Genomic DNA, 23,752 nt, shown 5'->3' on the forward strand with positions numbered 1-23,752 from the left:
GCCCTAGCACTTACGAGTCTGTTGGGCAAGTAACGGAAGCTCCCTGAGTGTCCATTTTCTTGACTGCGGATGTGGTGTATGGCTGTGTCTGCCTCACAGGGACACTGGGAGGAGGTGCAGGAGTGAAGGATGTGAGTTTCACACTGAGCCTGGCCCTAGGAAGTGCCCTGTGCTCACTGGCACTCACCCTCGGAGTAATGCGGCCCCGAAACTGTAACTGCAGGTGCTCTCTTCACTTGTCCTAAAGTCCCTGTAGCCATGCAATGAAAATGTGGTGTCTCTTTCTCTCTGAGCTCAGAATGCTGTCCAAAGCATCCTCAATGTTAGCATAGTGTTTTCCTGAGTTATTTGAGATTATGAGTTGGACAAATTTTGAATTCAAAAGCTGTCTAACTGTCCAGTGAAATGGATGCCTTTCACAAAATGCTTATTCCTAAAACATGTATAAATTATTTTAGCCATTTTGATGGAAAGAAGAAAACTTTATTTTAGGATATTCACTCAAAACAACGACAAGAAATAAAACATTTTAGTTTACAAAATGAGAGCTGAGGATTTGGACATGGCCTTGAATCTGCCTCTCGTGAGGAATTAACAAATGGTAGCATTTTATATTTAAAAATCTAGTTGATGCCATACTGGGAAAATATTCTACTTTTATTTTCTTTGGCTTAAACAAAATTGGGGGCTATTTTTGAAAGAAAAAGACACCTGCAACACCTGCATTTCAAATATTACTCATATTCTAATATTTTAAAACCACAGAGCAAAGAAAAACATAATTTACTTCAAAAAGTATACCTGTGGCCAGGTGTGGTGGCTCACACCTGTAATCCTAGCACTTTGAGAGGCTGAGGTGGGTGGATCACTTGAGGTCAGGAGTTTGAGACCAGCCTGGCCCAACCCAACATGGTGAAACACTGTCTCTACCAACAATACAAAAATTAGCTGGGCATGGTGATGTGTGCCTGTAATCCCAGCTACTCTGGAGCCTGAGGCAGGAGAGTCGCTTGAAACCAGGAGGCAGAGGTCGTAGTGAGCTGAGATTGCACTACCACACTCCAGCCTGGGTGACAAAGTGAGACCCTGCCACACACACACACACACACACACACACGTGCGCGCGCATATGCCTGCTTAACCTTTGCCATTGGTGGGTCCTGCATAGCTACTGAGACGCTTACCAGGAGAAGCCCCCTGTTTCCTGGAGTGGGAGTCCTGGCGGTGTCAGGGCCCAGCCTGGCCTTTCTCTCCCATCGGTTCCTCCCCAGCAGCGGTGCCTGCTTCAGTCACTTGAGTAGAGTTGCTTGGCAGGTTTTGTTGCCATCTGTCCCTGGAGAGTTTTATTCCTGTTGGTTCTGACCTGCAGATTGAAAAGTTGCTGCTTTTGCTTCTCTGAGTATTTCCTTGGGACCGGATCCTTCCTGAAAAACAAAATGAGACAACAGAAGACGCCTGACCCAGATGAAGGGCGCACAGTCACTCACATTGAGAAAACTGCAGGATGAAATCGTGGCATTCATGGGTCAGCGTCTTGAAATTATTTTAAATACAGGAGGTGTGATTTAGTTATCAGACCCTCTCTCATTAAGGGGATAAATAAAAGTCACTTAAAAATCCTGTTTCTCCATAAGTAGCATTCAAAAAAATCCAGACATTTCACAAGGCAGGGGCTGAGCCTTCTCTGTGCTCTGTAGCGCCCCCAAGGGTGAGTCTGCGCCATAGCACGTGGTGAAGGTGGGGTCTGACTGCACCCCTTCGCTAGGCTTTCCTCTTCCCTTCTTCACCTCTGGGTACTTTTCTTCTTAACATCCTTTCCTTTTCTGGTTTTAAAGGTTCTCTGCTTGCTGGTACTCTCTGCAGGCTTGCCACAGACAGCTCTATTAAGAAGATCAGCACCAAGAGACATAGATCACACACCGTAGAGATTTGTTATCTTCTGTGTGCCTTGACGCCTAAGCGGGATGTGTGGTCAACTGAATACAGATTCTCTTCACCTGCTCGTGGGGTGCCTCTGAGACACGTGCTGCTTTTTTGCAGAACAGATGTTGCTGTTGCCGTAGCACAGAGTGTTAGAAAAACACGGAGCAGACAGAATGTAGTCCCCGTAATCTTCAGGGGCTGCGGCATTCATTGGCCTTCCAGTGGGGAGACCCCATACATTTTGTTTATGTGATGTTCAGAGTCCGTGAGTTAAGGTTCTGATTTTATCTAGCAAGAATCAGAAAAGGTCAGGTCCTTTTATGTGTGGAAAAGTCACATTGCCAGCTTGTGAGGTCTTGCTGTGCCTCCCCTGCATCCTGAATGCGTGTTTTGAAACATGTCCTTGCTGGGTGCGGTGGCTCATATCTATAATCCCAGCATTTTGAGAGGCTGAGATGGAAAGACTGCTTGAGGCCAGGAGTTTGAGACCAGCCTGGAAACATAGCAAGACCCCGTCTCTACAAAAAATTCTTAAAAATTAGCTGATATGGTGGTGCGCACCTGTAGTCCTAACTACTTAGGAGGCTAAGGTGGGAGGATTGCTTGAGTCCAGGAATTTGAGGTTACAGTGAGCTAGGATCGTGCCACTGCACTGCAGTCTGGGCAACAGAGTGAGGTGCCATCTCATAATAAGAATAAGAATAATAATAATAATATTTGTCCTGTGGGTGCACCTGGACTAGATGGCAGATTTGCTCACACTGGCCCATTCCTGGGGGTCGAGGGTTGGTGCTGAGTTTCACTTCTTGTCTCACATTCTGCATCTGGAAGGAGAAAGCCGTTCTAAGCCAAACAGCAGTGGAAGAAGCAACTGAGGAAATGCTGGGGAATGTTGCCCACATTAAACGTTACACTTCCACATCGCTGCGGGAAATGCCAACACAAGAAGCAAACATACTAGACCAGCTGAGCCACCCATTTCTATTGGTAATAAATGGACAAAGGGTAAATCGGCTTTATGTATAAACCTCTTATACAGATTGACTAAAGTAAAACATTTAAAAAATGAAATCCCTAACAAATAGAAGGACATACGGTATAATTTACGAAACAGGTGTTGTGAATGCAGTGGGGTTTTTTATGTTTCTTAATCTAAGCCAAAAAGGAGCTATCTCCCTTGCCATTCAGATTAGCATAAGTTTTTCTTCAAAACATATGGTCACGTATGGGGATGTATATTTTCATGTAAGCTTTTGGGAGAACTGCTTGGCTTTAAAATCTCATCTCCTTTTATCCTACTTTGAAATATTTCCTTAGGCTCTGCTCTTATTCATTCATTCAGCAGTTATTCACTGTGTCCATTGTGGGCAGAACCCTAGGCTCCTCCCACCATGGAACATGAAGACAAAATGCCTCCTGCTTGGGGCTAACAGTGTAGTGGAGGAAACACACCGTTTTAAAAGTCAGTACAAACATGCAGACATACACTCATTTACTCTAAGCCATGGGGTACTGCACAGGAAACAAAAACAGGATTCCGTGATAGAGAATGACCACGTCTCGGAAGTGGAATTCCTAGGTCAGAGATGCATGCAGTCAGCTGTTCATTGCTAATATTATTGGTAAGGACAAAGATTGGGAAGCCACTGTTCCATTTGTTAAAGTGATATAAATATCTAGATACATTAGCATATTGCTCCTAATTTGACCACTGTTCCCCTCTTGGCACTTTCCCTACTGGCCTTTTTAAATTACTTTTAAAAAGCATCCAGAGGGCATATGAATATAAATATACAATTACTAGCTTGCTTTTTCCTTTAACTTATGATAAGCATTTTCTATGTTGCCCCAAACTCTAACCATATAATCTTCCTTTTTGGGAATGTATTATGATTTTTTTTTTTTTTTTTTTTTTTTTTTTTGAGAGAGAGTTTCGCTCTGTCGCCCAGGCTGGAGTGCAGTGGCGCGATCTCGGCTCACTGCAAGCTCCGCCTTCCGGGTTCACGCCATTCTCCTGCCTCAGCCTCCCGATCAGCTGGGACTACAGGTGCCCATCACCATGCCTGGCTAATTTTTTGTATTTTTAGTAGAGACGGGGTTTCACCGTGTTAGCCAGGATGGTCTCCATCTCCCGACCTCGTGATCCGTCTGCCTTGGCCTTCCAAAGTGCTGGGATTACAGGCGCGAGCCACTGCGCCCGGCCGTATTATGATTTTTTTAACCATTTCCCCCATTCTTTGGACATCTGAGTTACAAGCAATAAAAAGGATGAAGATAAAATTTTAAATGGATGTATAATTTCTACTGTACAATAACAGTACTCAAGAAAAATGCATTAGCAGGAAGATAAGGGTGATTTTTCTGTTGGTATAATACATGTTATTTACTAAAGAGGTGGGGAGCAGGTCCCTGTGGACCAGCTGTGACTTTGCGGCAGCCCCACTCCGCATCTCCGCAGTAGCCCTCTACCCTTGTTTTCCCTCATCCTTCAGGGATGAACCACTGCACTCAGGTCTCTCGGGTCAAGCACCTACCCAGAACGAGTGATGGGGACCCTAGCGGTTGGGAGGACTCTGCCCAGTCTCCAGGGGCAATTCCTACCAAGGTCCAAGCCATTGAGGCCCTTGAGGGTGTGGGTTTGGTGTTAATGGATCTTTTGAATTTTTGAGAGAAAGAGCAAGGTTACTCAATTTCTATTGTGAGGGGTTCCTGACTTCTTATTGTCAGTGGCCGATTCAACTTTAAAAGTACAGTAAGTCTGGGCACAACACAACTGTATGTAGAATAAGGTCCATGGCCTCTGAACAGTCTGATCTAGAGGAAGGAGACCGCTCACCCCGACACTGTCGGAAGGAGGGGCAGCAAGGAGTGATAGAAAGAAGCAGCAGCAGAAACCTGGGAGGAGAGAAAAAGAAAGGTGGGGGCAGCACCCACAGGGAGCAGGCGCTGGGCTCCTCCCCACCCCTGGGCCCTTTACGTCATAGCCGTGGCTCCAGGCCCCACTGGGCCTTAACTACCACCTGGTTCTGTTCCTGCAGATTCTTTTTCATTCCAAGGAAGAGACCATCTTCCAGAGCCAAGGGAAAGCTCTACTCAGACCTCCCATTGCGTGAGACTTCCCAGGGAACCTCCTCTAGCAGAGCAGGCTGTCCCTCCTCCTGTAGGCCCAGCTCTCTACAGTGACGGCTAAAAACAAGCTCCTTTTCTTCAAGGGTTGTACCAGTTAAATGCTAGATTGGGCACGTGCTTCAGTCATTCATATAACTTCTCTATGGCACCACCCTCAGGGATTTGTGGGTCAAAAAGTCTTCAGTCATGAAAATTTACCAGACCCACCCTAGAAAAAAAGCTGATCTTAACCTGAAAATCACTTTTGGAGACAAGAACCGCATTAAATAACCCAGCTAAGGCAGGGGCTGAGGAGGGTCAGCAAATGCTTGTTGGTATCTTCTGTGCATTTGAGAGATTCTGGAAAATCTTTGGCAACTTCAGGAAAACAAAGTACTTTTATGGCTTTTCTTGTGCTGATAATGTTTTCTACAAAAGAGATTCCAGGCATAGTATGTCTGTTACTGCTCTGGGCACAGTAGGTCTGTTAAAATTACTGTTCCAGTTGTTTAAAGAATTTTGTTATTATTTGCTTGCCTGCCTTTATGTTTTTCAAAGGCAGTGTCTTATGGAGTAACTAAATATTTTAGTTAATAACAGACCTTATCTGGCATACTTTTAAATATCTATGACTACAACATTTAATAGAGTTTTTCATAGATACTAGAAAGATAAATTTTGGTTGATCCACTCAATATGTGACTCTTTGAAGTCATGTTACCTACACTAATCAAGATAGTGTGGTGCTGGCATGAGGACGGGCATATAGATCAATGGAATAAAATGGGGAGGCCGGAAATAAACCCTCACATGTATGGTCATTGATTTTTGACAAAAGGGCCAAGACAATTCATGGGGGAAAGAATAGTTTTTTCAACAAATAGTGCGGCGTAACTGGATATCCACATGCAGAAGAATGAATTTGGACCCTTACCTTACATTGAATGTAAAAATAAGCTCAAAGTGATCACAGACCTAAATCCGTAAGTTTTAGTTACAAACCACTTAGGAGAAACACAAGAGTAAATCACAATCTTGGGTTAGACGATGACTTATTAAATGTGACACCAAAAATGTAGCAGTAAGAGAGAAAATTGGTAAGTCTAATTTCATCAAAATAAAAAAGTTTTATGATTATCCAGTGTAAGATATTTTGTCATAACAGTCTTGGACTAAGACAGAACTTATATCCAGAATATGCTGTATAAAGACCTCTTAGAATGCAACATCAAAGAGACAAATAATACAGTTAAGAAATGGACCAGGGATTTAAGCAGACATTTCTCCAGAGAAGGTATACAAATGGCCAATTAGCACGTGAAAAGATGCTTAACATCTCTGGTCATTTGGGAAATGCAAATTAAAACCACAGTGAGACAGCACTTCATACCCATTAGGATTGTTATAACTAAAAGGAAAAATGGGCCGGTTGCAGTGGCTCACACCTGTAATCCCAGCACTTTGGGAGGCGGGTGGATCACCTGAGGTCGGGAGTTCAAGACCATCCTGGCCAACATGGTTGAAATCCCATCTCTACTAAAAATACAAAAATTAGCTGCCCGTGATGGCGGGAGCCTGTAATCCCAGCTACCCGGGAGGCTAAAGCAGGAGAATCGCTTGAACCCAGGAGGCGGAGATTGCAGTGAACCGAGATCATGCCACTGGACTCCAGCCTGGCGACAGAGCGAGATTCCATCTCAAAAAAAAAAAAAAAGAAAAAAAAGAAAGAAAAACGATGACAAGTGTTGGCAAGGATGTGGAGAAATGAGAATCCTCAGGCATTGCTGGTGGTAATGTAAAATGGTGCAGCCGCTTTGGAAGTTCATCATTTGAGGAAAGGCAGTTCCTCCAAAGGTTAAACATAGAGTTAACTTATGGCCAGTCATCCCAATCCTAGGTATCTACCCAACAGAAATGAAAACAACTGTCCACAAAAGATTTCCATGTGAATTTCTTAGTCTGAAAGTGGAAACAACTCTGTCAGCTGATTCGTAGATGAAGCTTTATTTGGCAATAAGAAGAAATGTAGTTCTGATCCATACTATAACATGGATAAATCTTTAAAACATTATGCTAAAATCCAGTCACAAAAAAAAAACACGTATATTGTATGATTTCATTTATAGAAATGTCCAGAAGAGGCAAATTTGTAGGATGGAAAGTAGATTAATGGTTGCCTAAGACTGAGGAAAGGGGAATGGAGTGAGCACCAGTGGGTATGGGATTTCTTTTGGAAGTGATAAAAATACTCTAAAATTAGATTATGGTGATGGTTGCACAACTCTAAATATACTAAAAGCCATTGAATTGTACACTTCATTATGTTATGTAAATGAGATTTCAGAAAGCCTGTTTTTTAAAAAGGCGAGTTAGGTAGCAAATGCACGTGGTACTGAAGCTGTTCCTTTTAGAGCCAGCTCTTAGCATTCTGTGTCCTGAGTATTGTACTGTGAGCTAAGAGATAGAACATGATTTCTGCTTCCCTCACCCCTAAAAAAAAGGTTTGGGAGATCAGAAGGTGTAAAACAGAAACCCAGAATGCTCTTCGAAGAGTCAGCTACAGAGTAAATAAAAGTTTGAAGAGACTTCCTCAGGCAGGGGAGAACAGAACTTTCATAGACAAGATGATAATAGTAAGCTCACTGCTCCTCCATTTTTTATTTTTAAAAACTCACCACCCAACTCATAGAGGGCAGAGACTATATCTTAAATAACACAGGGCCTACCAGCTTCAGGGTAAAATCAATGAAATCTTTAAACTGAGGCTAGGCATGGTGGCTCACGCCTGTAATCCCAGCACTTTGGGAGGTTGAGGCGGGTGGATTACCTGAGCCCAGAAGTTCAAGACCAGCCTGAACAACATGGCAAAACCCTGTCTCTACAAAAAATACAAAAATTGGCCAGGCATGGTGGCGCACACCTATAGCCCCAGCTACTCAGGAGGATGAGGCGGGAGGATGGCTTGAGCCTGGGAGGTGGAGGCTGCAGTGAGCCATGATGGCGCCACTGCACTCCAGCCTGGGTGACTGAGTGAGACCCTGTCTCAAAAAAAAAAAAAAGTTTACATGACTATGAGTATGTTCCATAAATTAATCCTTTGAATGTTATATATGCTATGAATATTTCACTTAGCTTTTGGCTTATGTTTTTTGTTGTTGTTGTGACATTGTCATGTAAAAGTTTGTAATTTTTACATAGTAAAACTTATTAACCTTACTAGCTTTAGATCAGAGGTCCCCAACCCCCATACCAGTGACAGTCCGTCGCCTCTTAGGAACTGGGCCGCACAGCAGGAGGTGAGCTGCGGGCGAGAGAACATTAGTGCCAGAGCTCCATCAGCGGCATTAGATTCTCATAGGAGCACAAACCCTGTTGTGAACCCTGTTGCGCACGTGAGGAATCTAGGTTGCATGCTGCTTATGAGAATCTAATGCCTGATGATCTGAGGTGGAACAGTTTCATCCCAAAACCTTCCCCCATCTACCCACCATCTATGGAAAGATTGTCTTCCATGAGACTGGCCCCTGGTGCAAAAAAGGTTGGGGATTGCTGTTTTAGATGACATTTCCTACCCTAGTTATAAAACACATTTTCCTATAAATTCTTCTTCTTTCCTTTTTTACATTTAGGTGTTTATAGCCTTAGTCCAGGGCTTCTCAACCTCAGCACAGGGGCATCTTGGCTGGGTAACTTTCTGTGGGGGGCCATCCTGTGCCCTGTGTGATGCTTACTGCATCCCTGGCCTCTACTCACAAGATGCCAATAGCACCTGCACCCCAGATGTGACAGCTAAAAATGTCTCCAGACATCGCCAAATGTCCACCAGGGAGCAGGATCAACCACTGCACTTGGGTTAGATCCCAGTTGGTTAGAGAGCCACTGCACTTGGGTTAGAACCCTCTTTTTTTTTGTTTTTTTTTTGTTTTTTTGTTTTGTTTTGTTTTGTTTTTTGAGACGGAGTCTCGCTCTGTCGCCCAGGCTGGAGTGCAGTGGCACGGTCTCGGCTCATCATAACCCCTGCCTCTCGGGTTCAAGCGATTCTCTCACCTCAGGCTCCCGAGTAGCTGGGACTACAGGCATGTACCACCACACGCAGTTTTTGTATTTTTAGCAGAGACGGGGTTTCACCATATTGGTCAGGCTGGTCTTGAACTCCTGACCTCAAATGGTGATCCTCCCACCTCAGCCTCCCGAAGTGCTGGGATCACAGGCATGAGCCACCGTGCCCGGTCTTAGACCCCTCATTTTTGCAGCTGAGGAAACTGAGGCCCAGAGAAGTGATGTGGCCTAAGCCAGGTGGCCTAGACAGATGGTGGCAGAAATCTCAATTCCAAATGCAGGACTGGGAACCTCCCCTCCTGGTTCTCGTTTTTTCCCTGTTTTTCCTGTCCCCAGCCGTGAGTACCTCTGCTGTGCCAGGCACTGGGTAGCTGCTGGGGTCACAGCAGGGAAGAAAACAACATAGACAAAGTGATGAAGACGAGACTCCAGGTCATGATTAGTGCCATGGAGCAAACACAGAAAGAGTGCTGGGATCCCACCAGTGACAGCATGGTCACAGGGAGCCTCTGCGGAGGTGGCTTGCTCACCGACAGCTCTGTGAGTGTGGGCAGGCCTTTGGTGTGTATGTGTGCATTTCTACCACCACAATACTGTCAGGGAGGTCTAGACCCTGATCGCTGTCTTGTTCTGCCGGGGTGTGTTGGGGGCCCCCAAGGCTGCCGTCATGCTTGGGGGTTTTCTGAAAGACTCGAGACTTAGCATATGTTGTATTCAGCTAACATTCACTGCAGCAGCGTGGTATGGATACACAGCTGGGTATCCATAAGGGAAAAGGCGCAGGTAGCAGAGTCTGGAAGAATCCACGTGGGGCTTCCTTATGCGCACTCCCTCCCTCAAGGGGTTGCACGAAGTGAATACTTCCCCCCGCAACGAAACTGCAACACGTGTGATGTTTTTGCCCAGGGAAGCAAATGAGAGACTCAGTACCCAGAGTTTTGGCTGAGGGCTGGCTTTATACCCTCGGCCTAGCATGTTCCAGAATTCCACACTCCCGTAAGGAAGGTAAGTGTCAGCATAGACCACATTGTTCATACAAAACGGTCTGGGCACGGTGAGCCAAGCTACTCTTGTCAGTTAAAAAATGGCAGGAACCCTCCCCAAATCCAAGTTCCCAGACACCATCCAGGCACCAGCCTTGCAAGTGATAGCACTCTTAACGTGCTACGCTGACACTTTGCTGTGTGCGGGAACTTTCCAAACCAAGGCTTTGACCAGAAAGCCGGTAATAGGAATTTACTCGGAGCTTGGGGGCCACTGCTTGGGGCTGAGAGTGGGGGACTGAAGCGTGGCCACCCCATTGAGTGGTGATGGAATCTGCCCTCTCTTGTTTGCCCTCTCCAGTGTGGGGCTGCCTTCCAGGAGGATGATGTCATCGTGCTCAATGGCACCAAGGAGGATGTGGACGTGCTGAAGACAAGGATGGAGGAGAGAAGACTGAGAGCGAAGCTGGAAAAGGTAATGGGAGTCTTCAGGTTCCGCCCAGCCCCCATCTCATCACTGAACTGCAGTCATCAGTTCAGTGATTTGCAGAGCCGATTTGCAGCTGCTTAGGGGTTTGCATGATCAAGGCGATTTTTATAACCTAGAAGGGCCTGGACTGTAGAAGCAGATTCCAGCTGAGGCCCAGGCACTGCCTGGCTATGGTGAGCGCAGCGGCTCTGCTCTTCCCCGCCGAGCTTTCTCATCAGTGCAGTGGGGTAGTGACAGCATGCGAGGGCACGGAGCTGTCAGCAGGCTCCAGAGACCGTGGCCGTAAAGCACTGACACTGACACAGCCTCAGCAAGCCCTTGGGGAAAGGCAGCCACCACCATTGCTGCTGCTGTCACTTAACTGTTGCTGTTGATTTAAGACAGTACATACTCAGGTCTCATAGCTTGTAAAACAAAGGAAAAATGAAAAGTCACCATCATCCCAGCAAATGTAAGGCTCCCCTGCTGCCCAGATTGGAATGTGCTCGGGAGTGCCCTGGCAGTCTGGGCTCCAGCAGGCCTGGGTGGGCCTGGGCGCCTGTGCGTCTCACCCACTCCGAAGGGTGTGGATGCAACTCCTCAGGGTCACACTTTGAATAGCAAGGAGGTGATGAGTAGCCTTCCCAAAAATGGGGGCCAAATCCCTCACCTTCCTGAGCCCTCCCACGGGGAGAGAGAGGGTCTTTTCTGGAGCGTGGTGCTTCAGCGTCCAGAAGGGAACCTGGTATCCAGAAACAGGGAAAGCATTGCTGAGTAACGTGGCGGAGCGAGCAGGCTCCAGACAACGCATCCGCCAAGAGTTCTTCCGTGCGCTGTCGATTCCCCATCCAGCAGTAAATGTTGTTCATGTTTACAGATGATAGCTATGGAATACAGGCCTTTCGTGAGTGGCAAATTTCTTATTCTTTAAAAAAAAAAAAAAAAAAGTTGGGTTCAGGATAAGCTAGGGAGAAAACTTTATGTGATCAGAACTAAGGCAAAAGAATACTTGAAGTACTAGAAAATTAGCTGCAGTAGGCTGAGGACATAAAATTATGAAACAAATCGCCTGCCTTCACGTGGGCATGCATTTTACCAGTGCCAGTCCGAGGCGAGAGTGATGGAGTACCTGAAGATTTTTCAGAGGTTTGGGGTTTTTAAAAAATCGTAACAGAAGACAGGACTGTATCACCCTGGAGTAATGTGTAATTCGTGGTTGTAAGGCTTTAAAAAGCCGAGGCTTGAGCACATGGTAGCAGTATTATCGTTATGCATGGATTCAGAATGATCAGAAAGAGCCAAAGGCATTTGTATTTTCTCCTTTCTTCATTTTACTTAGGTAGAAAATAATGTCTGAAAATGGTTCTGTAGTTCAAGGAGCGGTGCCCAAACTCTGAATTCAGATGCCAGTAGAAATACTCTGTGGAGCAATATTATAAGATGTTAATACAACATTCCTAACAACTGTTTAAAGAGTCAGTTGGTAGGCGGGCGTGGTGGCACGTGCCTGTAATCCCAGCTACTGGGGAGACTGAGGCAGGGGAATCACTTGAACCCGGAAGGCAGAGGTTGCAGTGAGCTGAGATCGCGCCTCTGCACTCCAGCCTGACAGACTCTCTCTCAAAAAAAAAAAAAAAAAAAAAAAAGCCGCTTGGCCATTTAAATGCTGTGTTCAGGTTGAAAAGTAAATACATGTATATCTTAAAGTGTGTTAATTCTAAGTTGGTTTTCTAAATTACTATGATTTCATTATTGTAAGAGAGGAAAAAAAAGAGGGAAACTAAGTTGGAGGTCTTTTTAACTAAGGACAGTTGCCAAAAGCCATCTCCCTGTTCTTCATTGCTACCATTGATCAAGCTCAGTTTTAAAAAACACAAAAGGGCGACCGGGTGCCGTGGCTCACACCTGTCATCCCAGCACTTTGGGAGGCTGAGGCAAGCAGATCACTTGAGGTCAGGAGTTCGGGACCAGCCTGGCCAACATGGTGAAACCCCATCTCTACTAAAAATACAAAAATTAGCTGAATGTGATGGTGTGCGCCAGTAATCCCATCTACTCCAGAGGCTGAGGCAGAAGAATTGCTTGAACTTGGGAGGCGGAGGTTGCAGTGAGCCAAGATCGTACCACTGCACTCCAGCCTGGGCAACAGAGTGAGATTCTGTCTCAAACACACACACACACACACACACAAAGGGAAAAAAATGCATTTCAAAGGAAGCTACTAGAAATGTTCATATTCCCTTTGACCATTTTGCTTTCGTGAGTTTTCTCTGTCACAGGTTTCCTGCCAAGTTAATTCAAAGCCCAGTGGGACTAACATGCCCCTCTCTGCAAAATATTCTCCAGAGCTTCTGGGAATACCTCATAGCTACTGCTACCAGGATACCAAAATATTTCCCAAATACACTTGCAGCTGGAAGCAAGATACAACATTTCCTGTCTAACTCCTTCTTGCCTGTGCTTTTCAAATAACCTCAGCTACGAATGGAGGGCTTAGAAATAAACAGTTGTCTCTTGTTTGTTTGAAGGACCGAGTATCAGTTTTCACAGATGTGAATGCTTGCCTTGCATATGTGAAATGCACAGAAGGTCTTTATGTTTTGTTATAAATCACACTGCATGTATGTGTTAGAAATTCAAGGCCTGAGAGGTCTTTCTTTAATGCTCAGTGCTGGGAGATGGCTGAAGTAATCAGGCTGCATAACTTTAGTGCCACCTTTTGGATATTTAGGAAATTGACATTTTAAAGTAAATTAAATGAACATAGTCCTACTTGTCATTTCTGCGATTAAATCAATTCCAACACAGCTGTGTAACCGTAGAATGGTTTGTTTATTTTATTATTGCTAATCAAAATAACTATTATGAGTAACAGAATTCTAGTGCCTGGAAATCTAACAAGAGTAAGTTTTGAGTTTAGAAGAATTAGCTCAACTGTCTTTAATATAAACTTCAAGGCCTTACACTTGAATAACAAATACCAAAGCAGTTTGACAACCTTGAAAAAAAGTTAGTGGAATGTGCAAGATTTAGTTGGTGTTTATGCTGGCTGGACTTCACATACCCATATATACTCTGTGTTATTCATTTAAGTGTGCTTTTGTATACAATTGTCACCATCAACATTGGCCCTTATTACTGAAATCTGTCAGCCTCACTTAAATTTTTGCAAATGTGATTTGGGAGATGTAAATATAAAAGTGAGCAGCTCTGTGCAGATACATCTTTGTGTGAGGCAGAAGTGCATGACTGGTGTCACATGCAGAGGATGAAGGCTTAGGAGTTACGGAACATCAGAAGCCTTCTTCCGAGTGACTGTCTCATGTGACTAGCATCGGCCAGTCAGACAGGGCCCCCGGGACAATGGGCAGCCACACTGACGCTGAAGTGGAGTGAATCTGAGCACATCCTCCAACATTCTCTATCTTTTTGTAGAAAACAAAGAAACCCAAGGCAGCAGAGTCTGTTTCAAAACCAGATGTCAGTGAAGGTAAGATCCTTCAAGAGATCCTTATTTTAGCAAAATACAACTCTAGGGCAGTCTGCTAATATGTTCTTGCTTTGTTTTGCATTGTTTTTGCTTTGCCTACTTTGTTTCTTTTACAGAAGCCCCAGGGCCATCAAAAGTTAAGACAGGGAAGCCTGAAGAAGCCAGCCTTGATTCTAGAGAGAAGAAAACCAACTTGGCTCCCAAAAGCACAGGTGGGTCCTGTTGTAGCTACAGGGAGCTGTTTCGAGAAGGCTGAAAACCCAGGTGGCCGAGTCCAGGTTTCATTGGAGTGGGTGGATGGGAAGCCCAAGCCTGTCCTATGTCATATCTCTAGGGAGCGCACTGAACTCTCTTTAGGGGGGTAACTAAGAAATATTGAACACACCCTCATCAGGAGCCCTGGCAGGAGTGATGGGGTCTGGGCACAAATGCTAGTTGTTTAGATTCCTGTCAAGTAAGCGCTTGGTGCCAAGCAAAAGAGGCTGCGCTGAGAACTGGCTCAGATGTTGCACAGAGACTGTCAGATGGACTGTGGCTCAGGGCCTGCGGGGAATGCCCCCAGTTTCTTTACTCTTGGGGCTTTCATTGGCTCCACGTGTGGCTCTCAGAGTCCCCTCTCTGCTGCCTCTTGACCAAGGATCAAAGTTTCTCCTAAAACTCACTCTCTTTAACTCAAAGAAAATACCATTTATTTCACAAAAAGAAAAATACAGATTCATTGTTAAAGAGTGTGTGTGTGATCTTGTGCTCTAAGTAGCGTCAAGGGCGGCTGACAGGCTCCCATCCCGGCTCTACGTGGGACAGCCACTCAGGTTTCTGTGCCCGTTTCCTCCCCTGGAACACAGGCCGTGCCTCATCAGGACAATCTAAGTCATTCACGGGGCTGGGACCAGTGTCTGCGACAGAGCAAGACAGTAAATGATAGATGTGTCGTGCTGTGTCTGCTTTGCTGGAGTTGGCAATTAAGATGATGTCCGCCAGCACTCACACAGCCAGCAAGAGAACGTCTGGGACAGAGTGACTGATGGGCTTCCCTTCTGAGGATGCGAAGTTTAGAATCATCTTTATCCCAACCCTGACAGTTTTGGCTCTTCATTTTTCTAGCAACAAATGAGAGCTCTTCTGGAAAAGCTGGGAAGCCTCCGTGTGGAGCCACAAAGAGGTCCATCGCTGACAGTGAAGAATCAGAGGCCTACAAGTCCCTCTTTACCACTCACAGCTCCGCCAAGCGCTCCAAGGAGGAGTCTGCCCACTGGGTCACCCACACGTCCTACTGCTTCTGAAGCCCGCACTGCCACCGCTCCTGCCCCAGAGGGTTGTTTAGTTTCCACATAGGCAGGTCGCTGTGCGCCTCTGAGTGCACTGCTGTGTGTTCTCTCTATAGCTCTGTGTCATAAAGCTGTCCTGGCCAGCCTTCGAGCTGGTGTGGCCACTCTTGCTGTGAGGCGTGTGGGTTCCAGGGGGGACATGGGAGGGGCTGCACAGTGGCCCGAGGTCATGCTTGCTTCCATCTGCAGGTGCATTTGGTCCTTTCCACGGCCAGGAAGCCCTGTGGGCTGCACTCTTTACGCTTGCAGTAACAAGAGACTCCAGAGTCCTCACCGGTGCAGAGTTGGCACATATTAACTAAAATTCTAATGATCTTGCTACCAGCAATAAATCAAGTAGGCCAAGTGAGACTGGGCTTTAGAAAGGATGGATTTCAAATACACTGTGCCCACTAGAAGCTTTGAAGGGCCTCGTCCCTCTGCTACAGCCCTGGGAGGAGCCAGGATCCTTGGTGGTCTAGCTAAATAGTGTTAGGGGAGTGTGCCCGATCTCATCATTTCGAAGATAGCAGAGTCTTAGTTGGGCACCCAGTGATTGGGTTCAAAAATAAAGCTGGTCTGCCTCTTCTCTCCTCTGTGTTTTTATCTTTTCTACCTTCTGCTCATGCTTGGGTAAGAACATTGCAGCCGTTGCATTGGTGATTATAGGAGTCATTCCATGAAGTCGGAGGAACCCACCCTTCTCTCCTCCAGCAGATGGTAAAGGGAGAATTGTACCCAAAAAGAGGTGCATTTTATCTGCCTATAAGGTGTGTTGACGTCAATAGTTAGTGAAACTTCTCATGAGAGTCCTAATGAAGAACCAAGAGCCCCAGGCCTCTGCGTGGCTTTCTGCACATGGTGGTATGACTGAGATAGTGACTGGTTCTCTATACAGACCCCGGGGCCCTGGGTTTCCTTCAGAAGCAGAAGGAGCTGTGGGAGGTGAATGGTGGGAGGTGAGCAGGCAGGTTCTGTGGGAGACACAGACACGTGGGCAGAACTCCAGGGAGAGGCCAGCAAGGGAGAACCATGTGTGGCCCTGCTTTTTCTCAAACCCTGTGTGGTTCCTGGCTTCACAGTGATGGGAAGGTTTGGCCCTAAGGATATTTTGACATTGTGAGTATAGAGCATTTTAATAAAAATTAAGTGATGAGTTTTTGTCATGGACTTTTCCAGAACAAACCTGAATTAGCCATTTAATTTCCCCAATTTTCTGTATAGCCAAATTCAACCATTTTCTCATTGTTTTTATTTCCCTTTTTCTTTCTTGTTTTTTTTTTTTAATTTTGAAACAGGGTCTCACTCTGTCATCCAGGCTGGAGTGCAGTGGCATGATCTGGCTCACCATAGCCTTGACCTCAGCCTCCCGAGTAGCTGGGATTGTAGGTGTGCACTACTGCACCCGGCTAATTTTTCTATTTTTTGTAGAGATGAGGTTTCGCCATGTTGCCCAGGCTGGTCTTAAACTCCTGGGCTCAAACAGTCTGCCCACCTCGGCCTTCCAAAGTGCTGGGATTACAGGCGTGAGCCACCCTGCCTGGGCCCCCTTTTCATTTTGTTAATTTATTTTCACAACAGTCAGTTCCTTCTTCAATTGGTTAACACTATTTTCTATCACTGTCTCTTCTTCCCTATTTTAATTTTACTGAGAAAACTTGATCAATCCTTTTAGTCACATTTTACTAATTACAGCTTCTGCCATCGTGAGGCATTTTTTTTCTTTTAATGACCATTATTTTTACCAGGTTCGGTTTTCTTAATGTTAGCCTGAATCAGTTTTATTTTGCATTGAGTTTATTGACTGTGTCCAGTTTTTTCTGGTAACTGAGTCACAGCATCCTCAACACAAAAATTTCAGCATCTCAAAGTCCTCTGCTTTGGGCCTCTCTGAAATAAACAGGCTGTGGGCCTCCCTCCAGCTGCCCTTAGTACCATCCACGCAGGAGGGATCAGGGCTTCCTTGGAGATTTCTAGCCAGCCTTTAATATTTTGCTAAGGCACCACTCTTCAAGGCTCCTGGCCAGCGTGAGGGAAGAAGGTATCCATGATCTGTGCTCCTGCTAGGCATGAGGCCTCAATACACCAGCGGCTGGGGAGGGCTGATCATTCGCATTATTTTTAGGGCTCACTGAGTAGCCAAGCACTTGACAGGCTTCTTCCCCTGGGACTCACCAGCCACCCAGTGCAATGTGAAGATGGCCATCCCCAACTTTATAGGTGAGGCGCCTGAGGCCCAAAGCAGCAAGGTGAATGACGGTTCTGCCTGGCCACACCGCACCTTCTCCCCATTCAGTCATTACCAAATGAAGGAATCAGTGGCAGCTGGAGCAAGCTCCCACCCAGGGCGCCAAGAGCACGGGTTCAGGTGCTGTGCCCAAGAGGAAAGTGGGGCATCTGCTAGCTCTCCCTCCTCCGCCGTCCACCTCCAGGACCCAAGCTGCTTTCCACCAAGGAGGGAGCTGGGAGGAGAAAATTGAAAAGATGTTGAAATTCTGCAAAATGGCATCTATTCAATTTCCAACAGTATCGGGGGAACCAGCCCCCAATATTTCAACGTAGGTTCTTTTCTATTTTCCCTAAGTGTTGGCCGGTCTGAGAAAGAAAGTACAAAAGAGAGAAATTTTACAGCTGGGTCCCTGGGGGTGACATCACATCGGCAGGTTCTGTGTTGCCCCCAAGCCGCAAAACCAGCAAGTTTTTATTAGCAATTTTCAAAGGGGAGGGAGTGTACGAATAGGGTGTGGGTCACAGACATCACGTGCTTCAAAGGCAATAAAATATCACAACGCAAATGGGGGCAGAGCAAGATCACAAGTCCAGGGCAAAATTAGCATTGCTGATGAGGTTTCATGTCCCACTGTGCACACATTGTCATTGATAAACATCTTAACAGGAAACAGGGTTTGAGAACAGACAACCAATCTGACTAGAATTTCACCAGGCTGGAATTTCCCAATCCTAGCAAGCTTGGGGGCGCTGCAGGAGACCAGGGCATATTTCATCCCTTATCTACAACTGCATAAGACAGACACTCCCAGAGCGGCCATTTTAGAGACCGCCCCCTGAGAATGCATTCTTTTCCCAGGGCTGTTCCTTGCTGAGAAAAAGAATTCAGCGATATTTCTCCTATTCGCTTTTGCAAGAAGAGAAATATGACTCTGTTCTGCCTGGCCCCACAGGCAGTCAGACCTTATGGTTATCTCCCTTGTTCCCTGAAAATCGCTGTTACCCTGTTCTTTTAGGATGCCCAGATTTCATATTGTTCAAACAAATGTTTTACAATTTGTACAGATAACGCAATCATCACAAGGTCCTGAGGCGACATACATCCTCAGCTTACGAAGACGACGGAATTAAGAGATTCAAGGAAAGACCGGCATAGGAAATTAAAAGAGTATTGATTGGGGAAGGAATAAATGTCCATGAAATCACAATTTATGTTCTTCTGCCGTGGCTTCAGCCGGTCCCTCCATTTGGGGTCCCTGACTTCCTGCAACACCACAGCACTTCATTTCCAACAAATGAAATGGAAGCTGTGCCAAAATGAATGAAAGAAGTGCCACCCCACCCCAGGCCCAGACAGAAGTTTGGCTCAAAGATCTGGTCTGCTTTCCCACTGGTCCTGCTCTATTGGAGAGTGCTCTAGACTTTTGAATACGTATAGGAAAAAGTGATTCCCATAAGATGTGAATATTTCCAAATAACAAAATCACATGTGGCAAAACTTCTGAGCATTTCGGTTGTTTGGGGCCATTCCTGTAAACCACGTCTGTTTGCCCCTTACTGCTCCATCGCACCACAGCCACCAAACTTCCCAGCCGACTTAAGACGCGGGCTGGCTGAGCACTGTGGCTCCCCGTCTGCAGTCCCAGCACTTTGGGAGGCCGAGGCAGGAGGACTGCTTGAGCCCAGGAGTTTGAGACTAGCCTGGGCAACACAGGAAGACCCTGTGTCTACCAAAAATGAAATAAAAATTATCCAGACCGTGTCTCTACCAAAAAAAAAAAAAAAAAAACTAAAAATTATCGAGGCTGCAGTGAGCCAGGATCATTCCACTGCACTGCAGTCTGGGTGACACAGCAAGACCCTATCTCAAAAAAAAGACACAGGCTGTGTATGGACGTGGGGGCCCCTGAAAATAATTAGCCGTCCCTCAAAGCTGCTGGAATGGGGAAGACTAGGGACAGGGAGCAGCGTGATGCCAAGGATAGGCCTCCAAACTGAGGTCACAGGGTGGCCCAAGGCCCTGGACATCAGGGCAGCTGCCTCTACAAGTGGGCGTAATTCCAGGCAGTAGCTGCTGAGCCGAGTGGGCCCCTGCAAGAAGAGAAGTGCCCGTCTTCTGATCACCCTGGAGATTTGCATCTCTCCATCCTGCCCAGACAGTCTCTGGCAGGAAGCCCCACTCCCCCGCCAACACTGCACCACGCTCATGGAGGAAGAAGCTGTGCAGCACAGCCCAACACCATTTTCCCCTTTCGGTTTTCTAGAATAGTCTTGCAGAACTATTTTTTGGTTTTTTTTTTTTGAGAGAGTCTCACTCTGTTGCCCAGGCTGGAGTGCACTGGCACCATCTCAGCTCACTGCAACCACCACCTCCTGGATTCAAGCAATTCTCCTGCCTCAGCCTCCTGAGTAGCTGAGATTACAGGTGTGCACCAAAACACCTGGCTAATTTGTTTTTATTTTTAGTGGAGACAGGGTTTCACCATGTTGGTCAGGCTGGCCTCAAACTCTTTGACCTCAGGTGATCTGCATGCCTTGGCGTCCCAAAGTGCTGGGATTACAGGCATGAGCCACTGCCCCTGGCCATAGTCTTGCAGAACTACTTTGTCATTCCACAGAGCTCAATAGTTTAAGGCACAGCGAAGGTGCCCAGCTGAACTTTGATTATTTCCTATGCAGCATAAAGTTCTGCTCCTCGGGAGTAAATCTGCAAATCAGAGCCTTCCTCAGGAAGATAGCTCTACAGATGACCCAGGGGAACAAGTACAAGCCGTGCGTTCCAGCACCCAGGATTTCTTGTTTCATGTCATTTTAAAGAACTCATGGTTTTGGGTATACTGTGGAGTCCTAGGTTCATTCCCAGCCTTGGCCTCAGTTGTCAAGCCAGCTGTTCCTTCTCACTTGGGGGATTCAGCCCCTTCCCATTTTACCCACCAACTCCTAATCGTCTCCCCTGCTCTAGTCAACCATCGTTTTCTGGAAACTCTTCCTGCATAACCTAGTTTAGAGCAGTCCCCTTGTGCTAGTGTCTAAAGCTTCCTGTTCTTATCACAATTTTAATCAAAGTACACTCTCTCTCTTTTTTTTTTTTTTCTTCCTGAGATGGAGTCTCACTCTGTCGCCCAGGCTAGAGTGCAGTGGTGCGATCTCAGCTCACTGCAACTTCTGCCTCCCAGGTTCAAGTGATTCTCCTGCCTCAGCTTCCCAACTAGCTGGGCCTACAGGCCTATGCCACCATGCCGGGCTAATTTTTGTTTAGTAGACATGGGGTTTCACCATGTTGGCCAGGCTGGTCTCGAACTCCTGACCTCAGGTGACCCACCTGCCTTGGCCTCCCAAAGTGCTGGGATTACAGGTGTGAGCCACCACACCCGGCCCAAAGTATACTCTTAACCCAGGGTGGGCACACACTGCTACGATCAATGATGGTGTGAGGTAATAGTGAGTTGTGGGGACTGTGGAGGGAATATGGCCACCGAAAGGATGGTTTCACTTGGCTGCAGCAGAGAGACTGGTTCCATGAGGGTGTGCACCCATTGTTTCTGGACCTCCCATATTTTCAAAGGAAGCCAGAATGTGGAGTTTTAAAGTGAAATGCCCCCCAATATTTAAGTACTGACAATTTTTAAAAACAATGTAGGCCAAACAAAACACATAGGTGGGCCGGGCGCAGTGGCTCATGCCTGTAATCCCAACACTTTAGGAGGCCGAGGCAGGTGGATCACCTGTGGTCGGAAGTTCGAGACCAGCCTGACCAACATGGAGATACCCTGTCTTTACTAAAAATACAAAATTAGCCAAGCGTGGTGGTGGGTACCTGTAATCCCAGCTACTCAGGAGGCTGAGGCAGGAGAATGGCTTGAACCCGGGAGGCAGAGGTTGCAGTGAGCTAAGATCACACCATTGCACTCCAGTCTGGCCAACAAGAGCAAAACTCCGTCCCCAGAAAAAACAAAAACAAATTTTTTGTTTGTTTAGTTTGAGCCACATAGGTGGCTCCGAGTTTGTAGGTAGCCTGTGGTTTAATACCTTTCTCTCCCATTTAACTCAGCTCCACGGGGCACATGGCATCTCCCTCTGCTCATCACAATGTCTGGATCAAACAAATGAAAAACAAAAACACGATGGCCTCTCCCAGCAAAGCTCCAGGGTTGGAAAGAGTCCCCTGGCAGGGAATTGGCACCCCGTCGTGCCCATCCTCTCTCTCTGACTGCCTGCTGGAAATGCCCCCATCTCCCTTTGAGTCCTCCTCCCGGGCGACCCCTGTGACCTGTAACCTCTGTCCTGAAATCATCACAATGGCCAGGGTGGCCTCAGCTCAGGGCCTCTGTGACATCACCAAGGACCTGGCACCAGATGCCCAGTCTCCCAGTTGCAAGGGCAAGCAAACCCATCATGAGCAACTCCTGTCCCCATCTCTGCTCACCATGTGGACGCTGAAATCGTCCCTGGTCCTGCTTCTGTGCCTCACCTGCAGCTATGCCTTTATGTTCTCTTCTCTGAGAGAGAAAACTAGCAAACCCCAGGGGAAGGTGCAGTACGGAGAGCACTTTCGGATTCGGCAGAATCTACCAGAGCACACCAGAGGCTGGCTTGGGAGCAAATGGCTCTGGCTTTTGTTTGTTGTTGTGCTGTTTGTGATACTGAAGTGTCAAAGAGACAGTGAGAAGAATAAGGTAAGGATGGCTCCATTTTTTTACACCATATTGATTCAATCTCAGGAGTCTCAGGGAAACGGATGTTCTAGTGAGTCTAGGCAGCACCGTTGGGTATAATGAACCGACCTCATGGTCCTGGGCAAAGTTGGCAAATTCACTTCCTGATGTATCCTTAGTGAAGACAATAGTCCCCAGATCCACAGATACTGGGACAAACAGTGGAAGGTGACCTCTGCTTACTGGCTCACAGATTTTCTGGTTAGATGGATTTTTGCAAATGTAGGATAGATTCAAGAACTTATGGTGTGTTTCAGAAGGTCAAAATTATTCACAGGGCCAGATTCACTATCCCCTGTTTTTTAAATTCGTGCTAGTGTTTGACTTACTACAAAATCCTGAGCTAAATGGAAATGGTATCATTATTCCAACGAAATATGAGACTTGTGCTGAAGAGATAAAGGTGTAAGGTAGTTTGAGCTGGTCCTCAAAATGACCACAAACAACTCTTTCAGGTAGAAAGGGAAGGGGAGAGAAAGTGTGTTCTCACCTAGAAAGACCCAGCACTTCATAATCCTGTGCCCAAACTGATGAGAGCAGAGATCGGCAAACCCTTCCTGTAAAGGACCAGGGAGGGTGTGAATATTTTCAGCTTTGTGGGCAGTATGGTCTTCCTTGCAACTACTCAAGTCTGCTGTTGTAACATGAACATGTCGTAACATGCTGGTTTTGTCAAAACCAGCAAAGTTCACAATATTACTGACCTTGAGTATCTTTCTTGACAGGAGCAGAGTCCTCCTGGCCTTCAAGGTGGCCAATTTCACTCTCCATTAAAGAAAAAAAGAAATGCTTCCCCCAACAAAGACTATGTATTCAATACCTTAATCGAACTCGAGGTGGAGCTTATGAAATTTGTGTCCAAAGTGCGGAATCTTAAAGGTGCCATGGCAACAGGCAGTGGCAGTAACCTCAGGCTTCGAAGGTCAGAGATGCCTGCAGATCCACAGCATGTCACGATCTATGACATATGGGGAGAAGAAAGCTATAGCTGAATGGATTTGTGTGTCAGGAGAGAAAAAAGTTGCATGTTGACAAACTGTATGCAAACTAATAAAACTATTCTGAAGAAAAGAACTTCCACGTTTGAGATCTTGCTTCTTTTCTTTTTTGCACTAGAAGAAAAAGTGAATGTGAGACCAGTAGCCATAGCAGTGATGGTTTTGTTTTTGCCTCTCTCACATCGTCTAGAGCTGTGGGTGGTGAGAAGAGCACCGAAAGCTACATAATAGTACGTGATGAGCTCGTGCTTCCGTGCAATGGCCGCGGGTGGATGTTGGAGCTAGGGAAATCTGGGATAAGATGCTGACGTCATTTCCATACAAACTCTCGCTCTCTATAGTATCTATTTGTGCAAGATGCAGAACTGCTTTTTATCTTTGATATATTACAAAAGACGGCGTTAATGATAGTTTTAAAATGGTAAAATGATTCAGTTAGGAGGGGTGTATTCTAGAGTTATCTGATTGTCT

General features: G+C 46.2%; 2 protein-coding genes and 1 long non-coding RNA gene across 5 annotated transcripts in view; 2 read left to right on the forward strand and 1 right to left on the reverse strand.

Moving 5' to 3' along the window:
* Positions 1–19,374, forward strand: part of RTF2 (replication termination factor 2) — a 57,627-nt gene extending 38,253 nt beyond the window's left edge. Inside the window, exons 6-9 of one of the 3 annotated variants that reach the window (XM_024238515.3) lie at positions 10,435–10,548; positions 13,978–14,032; positions 14,149–14,244; positions 18,634–19,374. In XM_024238515.3, the coding sequence (XP_024094283.2) occupies positions 10,435–10,548; positions 13,978–14,032; positions 14,149–14,244; positions 18,634–18,659 (291 nt within the window). In that variant the 3' untranslated portion in view covers positions 18,660–19,374. 3 annotated transcript variants of the gene reach the window in all.
* Positions 11,850–21,881, reverse strand: LOC129052158 (uncharacterized). The gene is made up of 3 exons (XR_008517030.2): positions 21,598–21,881; positions 17,643–17,801; positions 11,850–11,962 (listed from the first exon to the last, which is right to left on the reverse strand). It is a non-coding gene; the product is annotated as an uncharacterized LOC129052158 (long non-coding RNA).
* Positions 21,626–23,357, forward strand: LOC100461720 (protein FAM209A). The gene is made up of 2 exons (XM_002830448.4): positions 21,626–22,244; positions 23,009–23,357. Exons 1-2 carry the CDS (start codon positions 21,633–21,635, stop codon positions 23,273–23,275), a joined length of 879 nt encoding a protein of 292 aa, XP_002830494.1. The 5' UTR covers positions 21,626–21,632; the 3' UTR covers positions 23,276–23,357.
* Positions 23,358–23,752: the final 395 nt, after the last annotated feature.

Source organism: Pongo abelii, chromosome 21 (genome assembly GCF_028885655.2).
Source record: "Pongo abelii isolate AG06213 chromosome 21, NHGRI_mPonAbe1-v2.0_pri, whole genome shotgun sequence".
NCBI classification, from domain to species: Eukaryota; Metazoa; Chordata; class Mammalia; order Primates; family Hominidae; genus Pongo; species Pongo abelii.

Excerpts from the sequence above, each read along its gene's own strand:
- LOC100461720 (XM_002830448.4), top strand. The coding sequence starts at position 21,633 with ATGGCATCTCCCTCTGCTCATCACAATGTCTGGATCAAACAAATGAAA. Across the intron at positions 22,245-23,008 it reads GAGACAGTGAGAAGAATAAG|GAGCAGAGTCCTCCTGGCCT; the intron begins GTAAGGATGGCT and ends CTTTCTTGACAG.